The 18,470-nt window shown below is 41.1% G+C and overlaps 1 protein-coding gene across 6 annotated transcripts in view; it reads right to left on the minus strand.

Annotated features, from left to right (window-relative positions):
- The window catches only part of ST3GAL6 (ST3 beta-galactoside alpha-2,3-sialyltransferase 6), a 78,851-nt gene that overhangs the window by 439 nt on the left and 59,942 nt on the right, over positions 1–18,470 (minus strand). For 4 of the 6 annotated variants that reach the window (XM_068546872.1, XM_068546871.1, XM_068546876.1 and 1 more), the window contains 5 exons: positions 11,452–11,547; positions 8,265–8,451; positions 8,023–8,160; positions 3,295–3,447; positions 1,086–2,246 (listed from right to left, as the gene is read on the minus strand). In XM_068546872.1, the coding sequence (XP_068402973.1) occupies positions 2,160–2,246; positions 3,295–3,447; positions 8,023–8,160; positions 8,265–8,451; positions 11,452–11,547 (661 nt within the window). In that variant the 3' untranslated portion in view covers positions 1,086–2,159. The remainder of the gene's footprint in view (positions 1–1,085; positions 2,247–3,294; positions 3,448–8,022; positions 8,161–8,264; positions 8,452–11,451; positions 11,548–18,470) is intronic. The other 2 variants (XM_068546873.1, XM_068546875.1) reach the window with 2 other exon arrangements.

An 18,470-nucleotide genomic window follows, 5' to 3' on the forward strand; every position in this document is an offset into this window, starting at 1 on the left:
TTCTCATACCATGCAAAATGCCAGATCCCTCAATTTTAAGATCAGATTTTTATGGCCAATATTATAGTACTTACTTACAGTAACATTTGAAAATGCCACCATTGAGGGGTTTTGGGGGTTTGGTTTTTTTTTTTTGTTTTTTTTTTTTATAAATTATTTATTTTTGGCTGCGTTAGGTCTTCGTTGCTGTGCAGGGGCTTTCTCCAGTTGTGGCGAGCAGGGGCTACTCTTTGTTGTTGTGGTGCGCGGGCTTCTCATTGCGGTGGCTTCTCGTTGTGGAGCACGGACTCTAGGCGCGTGGGCTTCAGTAGTTGCGGCGCACAGGCTCAGTAGTTGTGGCTCACGGGCTCTAGAGCGCAGGCTCAGTAGTTGTGGCACATGGGCCTAGTTGCTCCACGTCATGTGGGATCCTTCCCGGACCAGGGCTCGAACCCGTGTTGCCTGCATTGGCAGGCGGATTCTTAAGCACTGCACCACCAGGGAAGAAGTCCCTACCATTGGTTTTTGACATTGACTTTTTCTGTAGCCAGTGCCATCCTTTCTGAAGCCCGAATTACTTTACACCAAACTCAGCAGCCCAGCTGCAGCCTATGGCTGTGTGGTATGAGGGAAAGATCACACTGAACAGCTGTGCCTTTTCCACCTCAAAGAAAGAAGTTATCAGCAAAAGCAAACGAGACTGGTATGGTGCAAACATATGCTGGGGTTAACAGAACAGAGTCCATATTTATTGTCTAGGTCTGGGTTAAATCAGCTAATAGTTTTGTCCCCTTACACCACTTGCAAGTATGTCAGTCAGTCAGTCAGTCACTTATTTCTGTTTCTGATCTAATATCTATTTATACACTCTTTAGAGATGCAGGCTAGTTGTCTGTCAGTGATAATTACCACTGTCTCCCAGTGATAATTAATTATTATTGTTCAAAAGATGATGCCAGTTCCTTCCACTCCTACCTCTTCTGACAGCTTTTGATTCCAGCCTTATAACCTCCACTGTTCTCTTCACCCCTTGTCCCCCTCCCTCCCCATAGCCTTTGGTTACAGTCAGACAGACATTAAAATGAAAAGGGAGACGACTAGCTCACCACTTTTGTCCAACTGGCTTGTTTGTTTGCATCCCACAACACTCTTCTCTGGTGCACCCTAGGTAAGCTTCTTTCCATTTGAAGATGCGATTGAATCATGTGGACAATTGGTTTTTCATGAAAATGCCATTTAAATCCAGAAAAAGCTTGACTCTTCTTAAAGGTTTACTCATTCATGTCTTGTCTTTCCTAATTTACTTCCAGTAAACTTCGAAATTTTAATGAATAAATTAAGCCAGGCAAAAAACGTTTTAAGAATGTTTTCTCCTTCTTGAGCTTGCCTAGTTCAGCTTCTTTGTATAAACTTTATTTCTTTAAAATAATGCAGTCACCAGACTTTAGGAATTGCATTCTTTCTTTGGTTATTTACTTATCCAGAGTTTCATATTTAATCCTATTTCTGTCGACTTAAAAAACATCTTCATTCTACCAAACTACTCATCATAATCATGGTTTAACTTAACTGTAGGAAAAAAATGCTTAATTAAGCCAGTATGATCTTAGATTTCCCTAATCAATCAATCAACCATCCACGCTTAGGGTCTGGTTTAAGATTCCAGTCAGGTTGCTCAGGTAGAACAAAAAGGAACCAGTCATCCAGAGAGAGAGATACAGAGGCCTGAAGTGGTTCCAGTATGCCACATTCAAGGCACCGCCACATGCCAGCTCCCCACCAATTTACAGGAGCCGGATAAGCCTCTCAAAATGTCACGTAACATTCAAAATCCGCTGTGGTAAACTAAATCCCCTTACTTATTAGCAAGTCACATCCCTTCAAAAGTCTAAGATGAAGTAACTATAAAAAGATACTTTAAAAACACATCAGAAAACTAGCTTATTTTTAAAACAACGCAATGAAAAATTCACTCTCCCTGATATCTTAGCATGTCTTGGTTTCCATAAATTAAATATATTCACAGAAATTAAGCTGGTGGTTATGAAGCACCAGGCAGCAACAGACTTAATATACATAATTTCTTGACAAGTACATCCAACATATTTAAAAATAAACTAAAAAATTGCAGTGTAAAAATAAAACTAATACTGTTAGCATCATCTTCTGAGTCTGTAGGGTCAATCTTGAGTCAAGTCGATTACAAAGTTTTTTTCTATAATGTCCTTCAAAAAGAGCTGCTCTGCAGTCACATTGTGATACGCATTCTAAAGAAGAAAAATAAAATCACCATCTATCCCAATCTCAAGATGTTAACAACAGCAGCAACAGAATATGCTGTATCTAAAAAGCTTAATTAAAAACTCAAGTAACAAGTGGCATGGACTTTTAACTTATCTTTCTCATTTCTTTTTCATTGCTCATTCTTACGCCAGAGCTTGCCCACTCTTTCCACTTAAACCATCACATAAGTAAGAGGCTCCCTCACATCATCTTCTACTCTACTGAATTATGGTATAAATCTAGAAACCAGAATTTGGAAGTGTTAAGCTCTAACCTGAATAATACCACTTTTTCAGCTTATATAGTATTTAGGGATGAAGATTTAAGGGGACTGGTTTCATGTCATGGGATATATCCATTTACTTAACAGCAAATCATTCACAGTTCAATATTTAAAATGTACAGGTAACATTTTAATCCTATCAATCACTGTGCCACTAATCTAAGTTATAATTAGGAAAACAGGAAATTCCTTCCCATTTAATCAATTAAAGTAAAAAATCTTAAGGATCAAATCCACCACCATTAAATCCCCATTCAAGTGAAGAATGATCTAGTATAAAGGTTTACAACTTTTCTGACCATGAAGATTCTTTCATGAGGTTAAAATGTTAAGGACCTTCTCATCGACTTAACTGAAAAACTACCTGAAAATAATTCGTATGAATATGGCCATGCTTTTAGGTGAATTTGAAATATCTCAAACAGCAGGTTTCTATATATTCAAATAGTGCAAATATGATACAGTATCTAGCGTAAGGCTTGGTCCCTATATAGGTTTGATGAGTTTCTCCCAAGGGTCTGAGGCCAACAGATTGGGAACTGCTGCTGTAGTAAGAACTCTGCACCTGAGTCCTAATTTCAGCACGTGCTATCTCTGTAAACCCTTATCAAGCCATCAACCCCTCGAAACCTGTTCCCTCAGTAAAATGACAGGGTGAAAAGGGAGAATATAAGCTTTCCAACTCTAAAGATCAAAGATTATACCAAAGGGTGTATATATATATATATATGTATATATATATATATTACCTTATTCATCAAAGACATGGTGGCATTCCCAAAGTAGTGCAAAGGACTCTTGAGGTCAGAAAAGTTGTACTTAAAACCAGCAAGGTGAACTTCATGACATATGTGAAATGCCAATGTAATGGCAATAATTCCTGTTGTTGGGTGTTTGGGTTTCTGGGGGAGGAAATGAAAATTTAGGGAAAAAATCCAAACAAGGTACCTGTTTCCAAAACATTTGGGTGACCTAATCTTATAAAATAGCATCTTCTGAACATTTAATCAGGACAGAAATACTTCAGTTAAATTCTTGTCATGCCCTAAGGCTCAAGCCCCAAACAGTTAATATCCCAACTCTGAATATAAAGTGTTGCTTGAAATCTTAGAAAGTCTCTCAGGTAAAACGTTTACTGCAGTACTAGTCCAGAAGACAGCTATCAAATGAAGCCTTTAAGGAAAAGGATTCTGCTGCCTTGTTTTTAAAAAACACACTGAGTCAAGCAACTTGTGGAAAAAGCAAAGCCTGAGAATGTTAAACCCATGTGTGAAACGTAAGGACAGCTTAATTCACTAACGGATAAGATCATGCTAAAAGGCTTCAAATAACTTAGCTTTAAAATGGTTCTATTTTATAATGCTGATAATTTAGCTCTAGGGAAAGACGGCTTTAATCAAGTAACTTCAATCACAAATGGCCATGGTAATGATCTGACTAGAAAAATAAAGATTCTGGATGTATATACAGATTAAAGTCACAATCTCAATTTTGTTTTTAAATCGATTATAATTTTAACTAAATTTTAACTAAAAAGAAAGAAACCAAGCACCCCCTTCACATGTACATATATCCTGAAAAACACTATAGTAGATGCTTGGCAGAAGGGTCTTGGCATTCAAAGTTTTCATTCTCGTTGGATGGCCTTCAGAGGCAAAAACAAGATATATCTTAAATTTACTAATACAAAAATTCAAGGAGATTTTCTTTTGATTAAATGTTTCTTACAGATCCCATGGAAATTACATATGATTAATTATGATTTTGAGAAAAAGAAAAAAATCAAAGCAGCACAATAAAATCAGATAAACTCTAGGAAGCAAATTTGTTTGAAAGCCTAACAGCCTTTTTTTTTTTAACATCTTTATTGGAGTATAATTGCTTTACAATGTTGTGTTAGTTTCTGCTGTATAACAGAGTGAATCAGCTATATGCATACATATATCCCCATATCTCCTCCCTCTTGCGTCTCCCTCCCACCCTCCCTATCCCACCACTGTAGGTGGTCACAAAGCACCGAGCTGATCTCCCTGTGCTATGCAGCTGCTTCCCACTAGCCATCCATTTTACATTTCACTCCCCTAGTAAGTTTCCATTCCTACTCTCCAAGATGACAATTTCATACCTTTCTATCCAACAGCTCTACCCTCCTTCCTACTTTGTCAGTTTAATCCTTATTTTTCTTAGAAAACAGAATCGATCAGACAAGAGCTACATCATCTTCCCAATTCCAAATCTACCTTCGTCTTTACCCATGTTTTCAGTGTTCACTCCTATGTGGATGATATGTCCCTGTTCCTACCTACGGCCAGCCTCTCCACTCGTGCACTCTATTTTATCACATTTCTTTTCTCAACAATTTCGCTTTCACAAGTATCCCCTTTCTCTCTTCATCATCAATATTTCCCTCTATTGAATCATCCCCTTCAGCACACAAACATATCATCTATCTTTCTTTAAAATAAAAAAAACCTTGAGCCTATATCTTCCAACCATTTCTCTGCTTTCTTTTCTAGCAAAACTCCATTAAAGATTTGCCTCCGCTCACTCGTGTCCCATGTTCTCTCTCTTTAACGCAGTTCAGTCAGGCTTGCTTTCTCTTACCCTTGTCCATATCAATATGACCTCCATGTTTCCAGGACCACATCTGACATAGCTGAACTCTCTAAATACAGCTGTGTCCCTCCCTTGGCTTCTGGGACACTGTGTCCTACTAGAACTTCAGTCTACTTACAACTAGTTCTAGGATCATCTCTAAGTAAGACCAGGGTCTTCCTGTGCACCACCTAAGACAAAAATCAAGGAACAAATCTGATCTTACTTCACATAGTAAAGTAAGAGCTGAAAAGTCACAAAATATACATTCAGAAGCTGTCCTTTCCCCTCAAAATTACTACGAAATTGGGTTTAAATTTAAACTATTTATGCTTTTTGACTTGGGAATTCCACTTCCAGATGTCCTTCCTACAGAAATCACACAAGTGTGCAGAAAATCTCTATAAGTACATGCATTTCTACATTACCTATAGAGGAAAAAAGCTGGACATAAAACTAAGGGTCTATAAATAGGGGAAGGGTTAATTAAATGGAGAGGGGAAATAGCAGAACAGTATCTGTAGTATAATCACAATTATACTGAACAAACAAAAAGTGCTTGTGTTTCTAAATGAATAGACAAGAGTCTATGCAAACAATAAATGCTGGAGAGGATGTGGAGAAAAGGGAAACCTCTTGCACTGTAGGTGGGAATGTAAATTGATACAGCCACTATGGAGAACAGTGTGGAGGTTCCTTAAAAAACTAAAAATAGAACTACCATATGAACTGCCAATCCCACTCCTGGGCATACACCTGGAGAAAACCATAATTCAAAAAAATACATGCACCCCAATGTTCACTGCAGCACTATTTACAATAGCCAGGACATGGAAGCAACCTAAATGCCCATCAACAGAGGAATGGATAAAGATGATGTGGTACATATATACAGTGGAATATTACTCGGCCATAAAAAGGAACAAACTAGTGCTATTTGCAGAGACATGGCTGGGCCTAGAGACTGTCATACAGAGGGAAGTTAAGTCAGAAAGAGAAAAACAAATATCGTATAATATAGCTTATATGTGGAATCTAGAAAAATGGTATAGATGAACTTACTCCCAAAGCAGAAATAGAGACACAGATGTAGAGAACAAACATGGATACCAAGGGGGGAAGGGGGGATGGGATGAAGTGGGACATTGGGATTGACATATATAATTATTATGTATAAAATAGATAACTAATGAGAACCTACTGTATAGCACAGGGGACTCTACTCAGTGCTCTGTGGTGACCTAAATGGGAAGGGAATCAAAAAAAGAGGGAATATATGTATAGGTATAACTGATTCACTTTGCTGTACAGCAGAAACTAACACATTGTAAAGCAACTATACTCCAATAAAAATTAACTTAAAAAAAAGTACTTGTGTCTGTAAATGCATAGACAAGAGTCTAGAAGGATATAAAAGGCAATAAAGCTTGGGAGATAATCTGAGTTACGGAGAGAAGAGAAAAGAAGGATGATTTCCTTTTTTAAAAAATACTCCTTTGTAAAAGCTGTTTGATTTTAAGCATGTAATATTTTAGAATTTCTTTATCATGCTGAAGAAAAGATACAAAATATGCGTTTATTTCTTTGGATTTTACCCAATTACAAAAGGGAAAGCCTCATTTCAGCTGAGATATCACATTACACAGTTACTCAAACTTCAAATGAAAAACACAGCCTGCCACTGTATGGGTCTAAAGAGTATTTTTTCCCTAGGGAATGTAGACAAACAGGGCTGCAAGAGTCAGAGTCAATGAGATTCCTTATAATTAAAAAGAATTAGGGACTTCCCTGGTGGCGCAGTGGTTAAGAATCCACCTGCTAATGCAGGGTACATGGGTTCAAGCCCTGGTCCGAGAGGATCCCACATGCTGCAGAGCAACTAAGCCCGTGTGCCACAACTACTGAGCCTGCGCTCTAGAGCCCACGTGCCACAGCTACTGAGCCCATGGACCCTAGAGTCCGCGTGCCGCAACAACTGAAGCCCACATGCCTAGAGCCCGTGCTCCGCAACAAGAGAAGCCACCACAATGAGAAGCCCGCGCACCGCAACAAAGAGTAACCCCCGCTCACTGCAGCTAGAGAAAGCCCACGTGCAGCAGCGAAGACCTAAGGCAGCCAAAATTTTTTTTTAATTAAAAAAAAATAATTAAAAAGAATTAAAGAATCCAGTCCTGCTACTCTGCACACAGCCTGCCCATTAGCACCCCCATCAAGACTCTCCTCCCTACAGAGCACTGAAGCGGAGGTCATGAGAGATGAGCCACTTGGATGTGCAGAGGGAGACCCCAGAAAGGCTCCAAAAGGGCAGAAAAGGGACTTCTCTGGTGGTGCAGTGGTTAAGGATCTGCCTGCCAGGACTTCCCTGGTGGCGCAATGGTTAAGAATCCGCCTGCCAATGCAGGGGACACGGGTTCGAGCCCTGGTTCAGGAAGATCCCACATGCCGCAGATCAACTAAGCCTGTGCGCCACAACTGCTGAGCCCACATGCCACAACTACTGAAGCCCGCGCACCTAGAGCCCGTGCTCCGCAACAAAGAGGAGCCACCGCGATGAGAAGCCCACGCACCTCAAGGAGGGGTAACCACCGCTCGCCGCAACCAGAGAAAGCCCGTGGGCAGCAACAAAGACCCAGCAGCCAAAAATAAATAATTAATTAATTAATTAATGGCAGAAACCCCCCCCCACCCCACTTAAGGTTCTTTTCCTTGCAACCTGAAAAACATAAAGCTAAAATCCAAAGATACGTGATTTCACTAACCCAGACATGAGTGAAGCCACCTCACGAGTCGTGGTTCTCATCCAGTTTCCAAGAGCCCCAAGGACCCTCTATCCCACCCCAGTGAGGTCTTTAGTTTGAAACTGTACAAAGGAAAATACATACCTGATTTTTGGGAAACACTTTCGGGAAATGAAGCAGTTCATAAGCTGCTGTTCTGATAATGAAAGGATCTAATATTCTGATTTGATAAGGTTTATAGATCAGATTTAATGCTGGTTTCTTCCAAAAACCATTAGTATTCTGAAAGTAAGAAAATAGAAAATACAACTTGTTGTTGTCTCTTTTTTTTAATGAAAAAAAAAAAATGAAGGTAATTGGAAGCCAGATCAATTTTGCCAACTTACTATTTTGCCACCTGTCAACAATTCCCACAGCCACTTTAAATCAAGCGGCTTAAAAGCAGTGAGAATCACCGTAGTATTAGGATCATTGTGATTGGGATCTGAAAAAACAGATTCTGGATAAAAAAGTCGGAAGGTAGTCCTTCTCCCAACTTCCTCTTCATGTCCTAAAACAGGACCATTATTCATTCTGTGGGTAGTAAAACACACAAGATATGTAGACCAAGCGCAGTACAGGTCACGTCCATCACAGTTCTCAGAGCTTTCAGAGCTGGACAAACATGGTCAGCCGTGTAGCCAGGGCTCTAAAGCCACACGGCAATCCGTCAATCTTTCACACGTAACAGCCAAGGAAATAACTCCCTTTCGTGAAACAGCTGCTTGATCAAAGGCAGAAACATTCATTTGTGTTTGAAAATTAACCGTGGGGACACTGATAATTCATTCTTACCTCCAGAAAAACTGAAGACAAAATGAAACAAATGGGAACATAAAACCACAGAATACTCAAAGCTAAAAGAGACCTGGGAGGACATCCAGACAAAACCCCTTGTGTTTGTAGATGAGGGCCCCAATGTACATATAGATAAAGTTACTTGCCCAGGGTTACACAATCAAGTAGCAGGTGGACGTGTGTCTCAGTGACTAACAGGCAAGAGTCACAGTTAAGGTGATTTGAAAACCCACCAAAATTGTTGTGCTCTGAAATAAAGTAACAACATAAAATTGCTATATTTATACCCAAGCACAACCAAATGAATGACTATCTCTGGCATGAACCAAAGAACCACAAAGGATCCAGTGTTGGGTTTGGGGATACTCAAAGCCAAGGTTAGACATATACTATTTATGCACACACCATGAAGGTGTGCTATGAAAAGGAATGCATTGTTCCCAAAACACTGTCTCCTAGGAGATAAATACTGTTTGACCCTTTGCCACTGACTGTGTGATATAAGGCAGCCTTAGTAACACCTGAAATGACTTTCATGATGTCTTTAATGGCATTTTCCCACAAGGGCCTGGTGTGGTTCTAGGTGACCAGATTTTAGACAATTACAAAGAAATTTGTGAGTGCTTCAACATTGTTTTGTGGATAAATTTTCACAGCTTCCTCAAAATGAATAATCAACAGAAAATAAGGTGACCACTCTATGCAGAAACCCTCAGCTTGTAACCCAGCAAAACGCCCAAGCACTGCCAGGTCATCCTAATGCATTGCCCGGCGCGAAGCTTTCCCACTCTTCAGAAGACTATTCATAGCCATTCCCAACACACACAAACTTTATCCCGGGTAAAGGGATAAACCTGACTTCACCCTTTCAATGAGAAAATAGAACTTGAAATGTCCGCATTTCCCCACCATTACATCTATAGGACTCTTGGTAGCTGTCACCACAATCCCAGCTTTCCCTTCCACTGCAGAGATAACCACACTGGTGTTCTGAACCCCATCCCCTCTCTCGTTACCACACCAACCTCCTTGTTCATTTCCATCAGTTTACTAATATGCTTTAGAATCTATCTTTATAAAAGGAAACAAAATAGAAAATCTCCTTTGAGTCCATAATCATCTCCAGCGACTATCTCATTTCTCAACTCCACAGTGAAATTTCTCTAAAGAGTTGCTTCTACTGGTTTCTCCACTTTCTCACCTATCATTCTCTCCTCAAACCACTCCACTTGGGCTTCTCCCCCGCACCGTGCCTCCAAGTCTTCTTCTGTCAAGAGTTAACAGTGAGCTTCAGCTTGCCAGTCCAATGGTGAACTCTGTCCTTATCTTACATGACCTCTCACCAGCCTTTGTCATGCTTGAAACCTCCCTCTGTCTTAAAACACTGTGATCTCTTGGCTTTTGTGATCACCTTTTCCTGTCTTTCTTCCTACCTCACTGGTAGATCCTCTCCAACTCTTTAACTCCTTTTTCTTTGCTCAACCTTTAAGTTTTGACTACTTCAAAGCTCAGTCCTGGGCCCTCTTCTCTGTCTCTCCCTGGGAAATCTCACCCAGTCCATGGTTTAAGCACAACTTACACGCTGTTCGCAATGAAGATGTTAACCTGTTTATCTAACTGCCTACTTGACTTATCCACTGCAAATCTAATAAGCATATCAAACCTGGTATGTTTAAACAGTAGCCTTGATTCTCCTCTAAACCTGTTCCTACCCTGGTCCTCCCCAACTCAACCACTATCCAGCCAATCTCTTACGCTGAAAACCTAGGAGGAGGTATCCTGCATTCCTTTATTCCCATCTCTGCTCACATCTAATGCATCAGAACATCCTGCTAACTCTACCTCTAAAACATGCCTCAATCTAGCCCCTTATCTCCTTCCACGCCATGACAATCCTGTTGCAAGCCACCATTCTCTACCCAAATGCAGCAACCTAACTGGCCTCTTCATTTCCACAGCTTGTCCTTCCTGTTTCATTGTCCATGCCATCACCAGGGTATTTTAAAGACATAACCAGATAGAGTTGCTCTCTTGCTTAACAATTTTCAAAAGTTTTCTGTTATACTTAAAATAAAACGCAAGCTCTAATCGTAGTTTACAAAGTCCTACACAGCCTGCTCCTTACCTACCTCTTCAGCTGCCAATTGCACCACCTCCCCAGCCTGCTGCCCTCCAACCTCACTGGTTTTCTTGCTGCTGCTCTTAAACCTAGCATCATACCCTCCTGAAGACCTGCAGTAAACATCCTCTCTGTCTGTATTCCCTAGTCTTCATATGGCCGGTACTGTGTGGTCTTAGGTCCAGTTTAGATGTCGCCCCTTCAAAACAGTCATCAATTCAAAAATAGCCACTCAGTCATTCTCTATCACACATGTTTTAATTGCTTGCACGGCATTTATTACTACATTTCTTTATTTAATTACTGTTTTCTTCCCCTCGTTAGAATGTAAGCTCCTCGGGGAGCAAGAACATTATTCTTTTTCCCTGCTATATCCCCCTAGAACTGTGCTAGAACTAGAGCTAGAACTGTGCCTGGCATAGTAAGGGGATTTCATAAATATGTGCTAAATAAATGACCTGAAATCTAGGCCTACTCCAGCCAACAACTCGAGTAATGTGTAATGTACTTAAACATACTACAGCAACTCTACTTCCTTTTAAAATGCAGCGGTACTAAAGCAGGAAACTAGATTCTTTTGAAACAATTCCAGGTTAGCAAATAGAAGATATATTTACCTTATTATTACATCATAGGAGTCAATTTTTTCTCCTAACGTCTTATTCTTCAGAACTCCTCCATTACCAACCACCACACATTTTTTACATGGCACACTGTTGGGCAAATGACAAGAGAGAGATTGAGCCATCTTTTACAAAACTGGGTGATTCCAAGAACCCATTCACACTTTGAGGAACCCAATACAAGATTTCACTTGTTGCACAAGTAGAAAAAGAACCAGTTGTAACTTACAGGTCTAGGGATGTATTAGAAAGATACAAAATTCAAGAAATAACATTCCATAGGAAGTATATCATCGTTAGCAACTATTAAGGCATATCAGTTCACATACATCCCCTCACTTGATTCTCATAACCACCCACTGAGATAAGTAAGCCTGATATTCCCATTTTACAAATGAAGAAAGATTCAAAAACCTGTTAGGTGACATTTCAAAGTCATACTCCAAAGAGGTAGAACTAGGATTGAGTCCAGACCTTTGGACTACAAAAATACCCCTCAATATAGGATTCTGCATGTTAATATTGATACAAGTGTGTTTCCTATTAGATGTGTATGTATTTTCCATCAGCATTACCCATTCCCCTGAGATTCCAGCTCTGGGTTATTGCTGTGTCTTATAAGTTTGGAGACAGACATTATAGAATCTGGTTGGCAAAGTGCAGCTTCCTTGTACCTGCCCGTGCTCACTTCAATTCCCCAAACAGGTACTGGTTCTTGGAGTTTAGCCAATACAAATGAAAAGTTTACTGTGTGTTCCTGGCAAAGAGCTTTAAAGTAGGACATGAAGTGGGACTTCCTGTTGCTGGCCGGAATCAGCCTAGGCCAGTGGATTATCTACTGTTCAGCTCTCAGCCAACGTGGCCTGGCCCTCAACATAATACAAGCCATACATGACAAACCCACAGCAAACATCATTCTTAATGGTGAAAAACTGAAATCATTTCCTCTAAGACCAGGATCAAGACAAGGATGTCCACTCTCACCACTTTTATTCAACATAGTTTTGGAAGTCCTGGCCACAGCAATCAGAGAAGAAAAAGAGATAAAAGGAATCCAAATTGGAAAGAAGAAGTAAAACTGTCACTGTTTGCAGATGATGTGATACTATACATAGAAAATCCTAAAGACGCTACCAGAAAACTACTAGACTCATCAATAAATTTGGTAAAGTTGCAGCATATAAAATTACCACACAGAAATCTCTTGCATTCCTATACAGTAACAATGAAAGATCCAAAAGAGAAATTAAGGAAACAATCCCATTTACCATTGCAAAAGAAAAGAATATAATACCTAGGAATAAACCTACCTAAGGAGGCAAAAAACCTGTACTCAGAAAACTATAAGACACTGATGAAAGAAATCAAAGATGACACAAACAGATGGAGAGATAAACCATGTTCTTGGACTGGAAGAATCAATAATGTGAAAATGACTATACTACCCAAAGCAATCTACAGATTCAACACGATCCTTATCAAATTATCAATAGCATTTTCCATAGAATTAGAACAAAAAATTTTACAATTTGTATGAAAACACAAAAGACCCCGAATAGCCAGAGCAACCTTGAGAAAGAAAAACGGAGCTGGAGGTATCAGGCTCCGTGACTTCAAACTATACTACAAAGTTACAGTAATCAAAACAGTATGGTACTGGCACAAAAAAAGAAATATAGGTCAGTGGAACAGGATAGAAAGTCCAGAGATAAACCCACGCACCTATGGTCACCTAATCTATGACAAAGGAGGCAACAATATACAATGGAGAAAAGACAGCCTCTTCAATAAGTGGTGCTGGGAAAACTGGACAGCTACATGTGAAACAATGAAATCAGAACATTCTCTACCACCATACACAAAAATAAGCTCAAAATGGATTAAAGACCTAAGTGTAAGACCAGATACTGTAAAACTCTTAGAGGAAAACATAGGCAGAACATTCTCTGACACAAATCACAGGAAGATCTTTTTTTGATCCACCTCCTACAGTAATGAAAATAAAAACAAAAATAAACAAATGGGACCTAATTAAACTTAAGAGCTTTTGCACAGCAAAGGAAACCGTAAACAAAACAAAAAGACAACCCACAGAACGGGAGAAAATATTTGCAAATGAAGCGACCGACAAGGGATTAATCTCCAAAATAAACAGCTCATGCATCTCAATATCGAAAAAACAAACAACCCAATCAAATGAGCAGAAGATCTAAATAGACATTTCTCCAAAGAAGACATGCAGATGGCCAAGAGGCAAGTGAAAAGATGCTCAACGTTGCTAATTATTAGAGAAATGCCAATCAAAACTACAATGAGGTATCACCTCACACCGGTCAGAATGGCCATCATCAAAACATCTACAAACAATAAATGTTGGAGAGGGTGTGGAGGAAAGGAAAGCCTCCTACACTGTTGGTGGGAATATAAATTGGTGCAGCCACTATGGAGAACAGTATGGACGTTCCTTAAAAAACTAAAAACAGAGCTACCATACGATCCAGCAATCCCACTCCTGGGCATATATCCAAAGAAAATCAAAATTCAAAAAGATGCACGTACCCCAGTGTTAACTGCAGCACTATTTACAATCGCCAGGACATGGAAGCAACCATCAATGGAGGAATGGATAAAGACAACATGGTATATACACACACACACACACACACACACACACACACAAAATGGAATATTACTCAGCCATAGAAAAGAATGAAATGATGCTATTTGCAGCAACATGATGGACCTAGAGATTGTCATACTGAGTGAAGTAAGTCAGACAGAGAAAGACAAAAATATCATATGATATCACTTATATGTGGAATCTAAAAAAGTGGTACAAATGAACCTATTTATAACACAGAAAAAGAGTCACAGCTGTAGAAAACAAACTTATGGTTACCAAGGGGGAGCGGGGCAGGGAAGGGATAAATTGGGAGATTGGGATTGACATATACACACTACTACATATAAAATAGATAACTAATAAGAACCTACTGTACAGCACAGGGAACTCTACTCAATACTCTGTAATGACCTATATGGGAAAAGAATCTAAAAAAGAGTGGATATATGTCTATGTATAACTGATTCACTTTGCTGTACACCTGAAACTACCACAACATTGTAAATCAACTATACTCCAATAAAAATTAATTAAAAAAAAAATGGCCTGGTCCATCCAACTCCAAGCTCTCACCACCACTCAGCCAGGCCTGGAGAAATGACAAAACAGATCATGTCCTTCTCCTCTTGGAGACAAAACTACAGAGGAGAAGGCTGTTGAGACTGTCCTTGCAGGGCCCTCATGACGGAAGTATGAGGAAAAAACCGTTTCTCTAAGAACCATGAAATCAGCAGACCAGATGAACTTCAGACCGTAAGGCTCTTAGGAAATTAATCAGTAGCAAAATTGCACAAATGCTGTAGAATATTTAAACGTAGAGAAGACAGAAATACAGGAACTACGAAAGGAGCCAGGAGTTGGTCCTGTCAGGTTAAGGAGAGACAGGATACACATTCCTACACATGTAAACTTCCCTTTTTTATTTAGAATTTGTTTAGTTCATCTATTTGCTTCATGTTTTTATACCTTAAACTTTTTAAAAACACTTTTTTTTATGTTTTGAGACTTTCAGCTCCCAAATATTAAAGAGTCATGCATAATCAGTGTCTACTTTGTTACAAAAACAAGAAGATCCAGGGTTTCACAGATGGTACTGATGGGGGCTGGGGGGCAATCGTCCAACAGGCCCTCCTTGAGTCTGTACCCACAGACCTCCTATGATGGACATGTCACAATGTGTTCTAGAGAAGTTTCTTTCCTAAGTCTGCTTGTCTTTAACTATGAAAGTAACATTTCTAGGTGCTCTTATATACAAGTTTGACGTAAATCCCAATTCCAGGAAGCTACTCTGTCCACGGTGCTCTGCAGCCAGGTGGCATGGAGAAGATGGGGATGCTGGTCAACTTCAAAACCCTTTTCTCTCTGGGTCTGCGGCCATCCTCCTGAGCAGACCTAGCCCATGAGGGCTGTACAGCAGGGAGCAATTCCCACGCACACAGCTTGCGTGGTTCCTCTTTCCATGACCTCACAGCCAGTGTGATGCAAAATCAGAGGCTGAACCTCCCTGCTCCATCTCCCTACCAGAACGCTAGGTGAGGCTGGGCACCAGGGAGGGAGTGGCTAGGAACGGACAGGATGGAAATAACAGCTCTGCTCCTGTGAGGTCACCTGTGTGGAGGTGAAGGAGGAATATCTGTAATTTATGGCATGTAGACTAACCCTCTCCCTTCAAAGAAGGCTGGAGGCCACTCCCCTCCCAACAACCATCCCGGACTGGGGTCCCCAGCCTGAAGCAGGCTTGCCTGACTCCAGTACCACCGAACATGCCGGGGCGGGGCCAGGAGCACAGGCCACCACCGTGTGTCCCCAGAGTTCTTATCTTGGAACCTCCACAAAGGACTCCTGCCCCACAGGCCTAATCTCTGAAGTTGACCCCAGAAAGAGGGAACTCAGCTCAGTCCCAGACACAGCCAGTTCCATAAACACTCAGCCAGAAGTTTCCCTCAGTGTTATCTGTATCAGGCGGGATTACAGTTGGTAATCAAGCCCCAGATCACGTGTGGCCAAAAGAGCATCGCAATACAAGAAGCTACCATCTGTCATACTCAGGTCACATCCCTGGTCCCCTCTCAAACTCCAGGTCCTGAGCCTCCTCTCACAAACCCTAACAAGCCTTCCAGCCAGAAGAAAAGGGGGAGTTAAGGGTGCAAGCAGATCTGTTTCACAGGAGCCCCAAGGACTGGTTCCAGAGGGAGGGTCATTCCTTCCACTCAGCCTCTCCGGCCTCCTCCCGCTTGGGAAGAATGGAGAGAAGTCATATGGACACTGCCTCACTCCAGAGAACTCCAGTTCCAAAGACGCTTTACAGTTCCATGGTCACCGCATTTTTAAAATTTCACTTTCTGTTTTTTTCTCTGTCAGCTTTGTAGGGGGCAGGTGGAAAGGGGAGGGCCCTTCACCACAGGAAAAGTTTGCTGATGCCTTTAAAAGGAAATCTCGTCAATGAAATTTTACTCTTCCTCTTGGCAAGGGATATTGCAAAGATCCACACATGTTTCTGAATATCATACATGACACTAGAAACTCCTCTAGGGGTGGGCCTAAGACGACTCTTAGGCAATAACATCTTCTCTGCCGCTGGTATTCACAGTGCCCCCATGATGCTGGAAAATGTGAAATGGAACAGATCCACGGTCTGAACCACATACCTTGTAATTCACTGCTTCCCTCCCTCCGCAGCAGGTACCCGCATATTACCAAAGGAGTGATTCATTCCCTCCTTGGCTTCATCCACCTGGCCTGGGCTCCTGGCTTCCCCTGTTTCCCTAGTGTGAATCAATAACTTCCAGTGTCCTTTGGGTGACTGTATAACTTCAAGATATTTAATTAACACAACTTTCATTCACAAACAGCTGCAGTGAATTGTGAATCCCTAATGGGCAAGAATATTATATTTCTGCAACCTCTAATCTAAAATTTTATATTTATTTATATTTATATTTATATTTTACTTATAAATATATTTATATTTCTGCATCCTCCAATCTAAAACTTCCTGATTCACAGGTTGTGCATTTTAGAAACTGATTTGGTTGTGACTTTAAGTGTGACTTTGTAGCTGGAGAAACAGGTAGCTGTTCTTCCTTCCTCCACTCTGGAAACAGGTAGGGAAATCCATGTGCCTCAAATTGCTCACCCAGAAAACAAGATCATTCCAGAGTGCCTGAACCTGTTAATGGAAAATCTGGAAAGCTGCTGAAATAGTAATGGTAAGAGGTCACACTTCCCCTAGGTGAAAGCCGTGTTTCTCATCAAGTCAGGCAGATCCAGAAGAGCTACTGGCCTATGCAGAGTGAAACATCATCATCAGTATAGAGAAAGTAAACTTCAACTGCCCACTTCCAGTGATCTGTGATCTGTCTTCTTTTCTAAATGCTGTATGACTCCTTTCGGCAGCATAGTATACATTAAAATGTATCACTCTATCTTCAATGTAGCAATCTCTGGCAGATCCCACTGGTCATATTCCCAGCACCCATTACCCCTTGTACCTTTGCTGGCAGAGCCCTGCTTTCACAAGCCTAACAGTGGTGAGGGTATTCCTGTGCCAATGGTTGGTTTAGATGTGGTCACGTGAACCATCCCTGGGCAATAAGATATTAGGGAAGTCTGTTAAATGCCCTGGAAAAGATTTTACCCCCAGGAAGAGAATGGTTTGAGCAGAACACTGATTTTATCTACCCGTCCTTTCTGCTTAGATACTGACATGTGATAACAAGGTTAGGGCAGCTGCAGTCATCTTGCACCTAAGAGGGAAAGCCAGAGAGAGCCACCAAGAAGCTGCCCTGACATTACTGAGCCACTAATTCAATCCCATAACCGGAGCCAATCCATACAGACGTGCAGGTGGTACCCAGTACGTCGGCACTCCCTCGGTTTGTGCAATCCAGTCTGTGCAGCCATACGTGGCCTGCCCTGCGAGCTAGAGCCACAAACCTGATTCTATACATCTGAATCCACACATCTATGTGATATGGGAGATGATAAACATCCACTTAGTTCAAATCACGCTTAGTTAGGAATAGTGCTACTGGCAGCCCGGAGATCCTAAAACCCTGTGCACTGGACCGGGGTGGAGACCTCACTGCTAGCTGTAGCTCCCCTACTCAGCACCTCTGGGACCCTGGCCTCATGACCTAACCTCTTGGATCTCAGCATGCCCTTTTACGAAGTAAGGGAATCACTGAGGTCTCAAATGTTGTTAACCTATGTCGCACAGAGCCATCTGTCAGTTCCTCCCGCATGTGTACCATGGGTTCTGTATCTCTCACTATCCAACATCTGACCACAGCAGTTGCTACAGAACACGTATGTGTTCCTCTCTGCCACAAATGACTACTTTGTTGGTGTAGAATCACAACCTCCCCTCACCCTCAAGTCCTCCTCCTGG

Source organism: Eschrichtius robustus, chromosome 6 (assembly GCF_028021215.1).
Source record: "Eschrichtius robustus isolate mEscRob2 chromosome 6, mEscRob2.pri, whole genome shotgun sequence".
Taxonomy (NCBI): Eukaryota; Metazoa; Chordata; class Mammalia; order Artiodactyla; family Eschrichtiidae; genus Eschrichtius; species Eschrichtius robustus.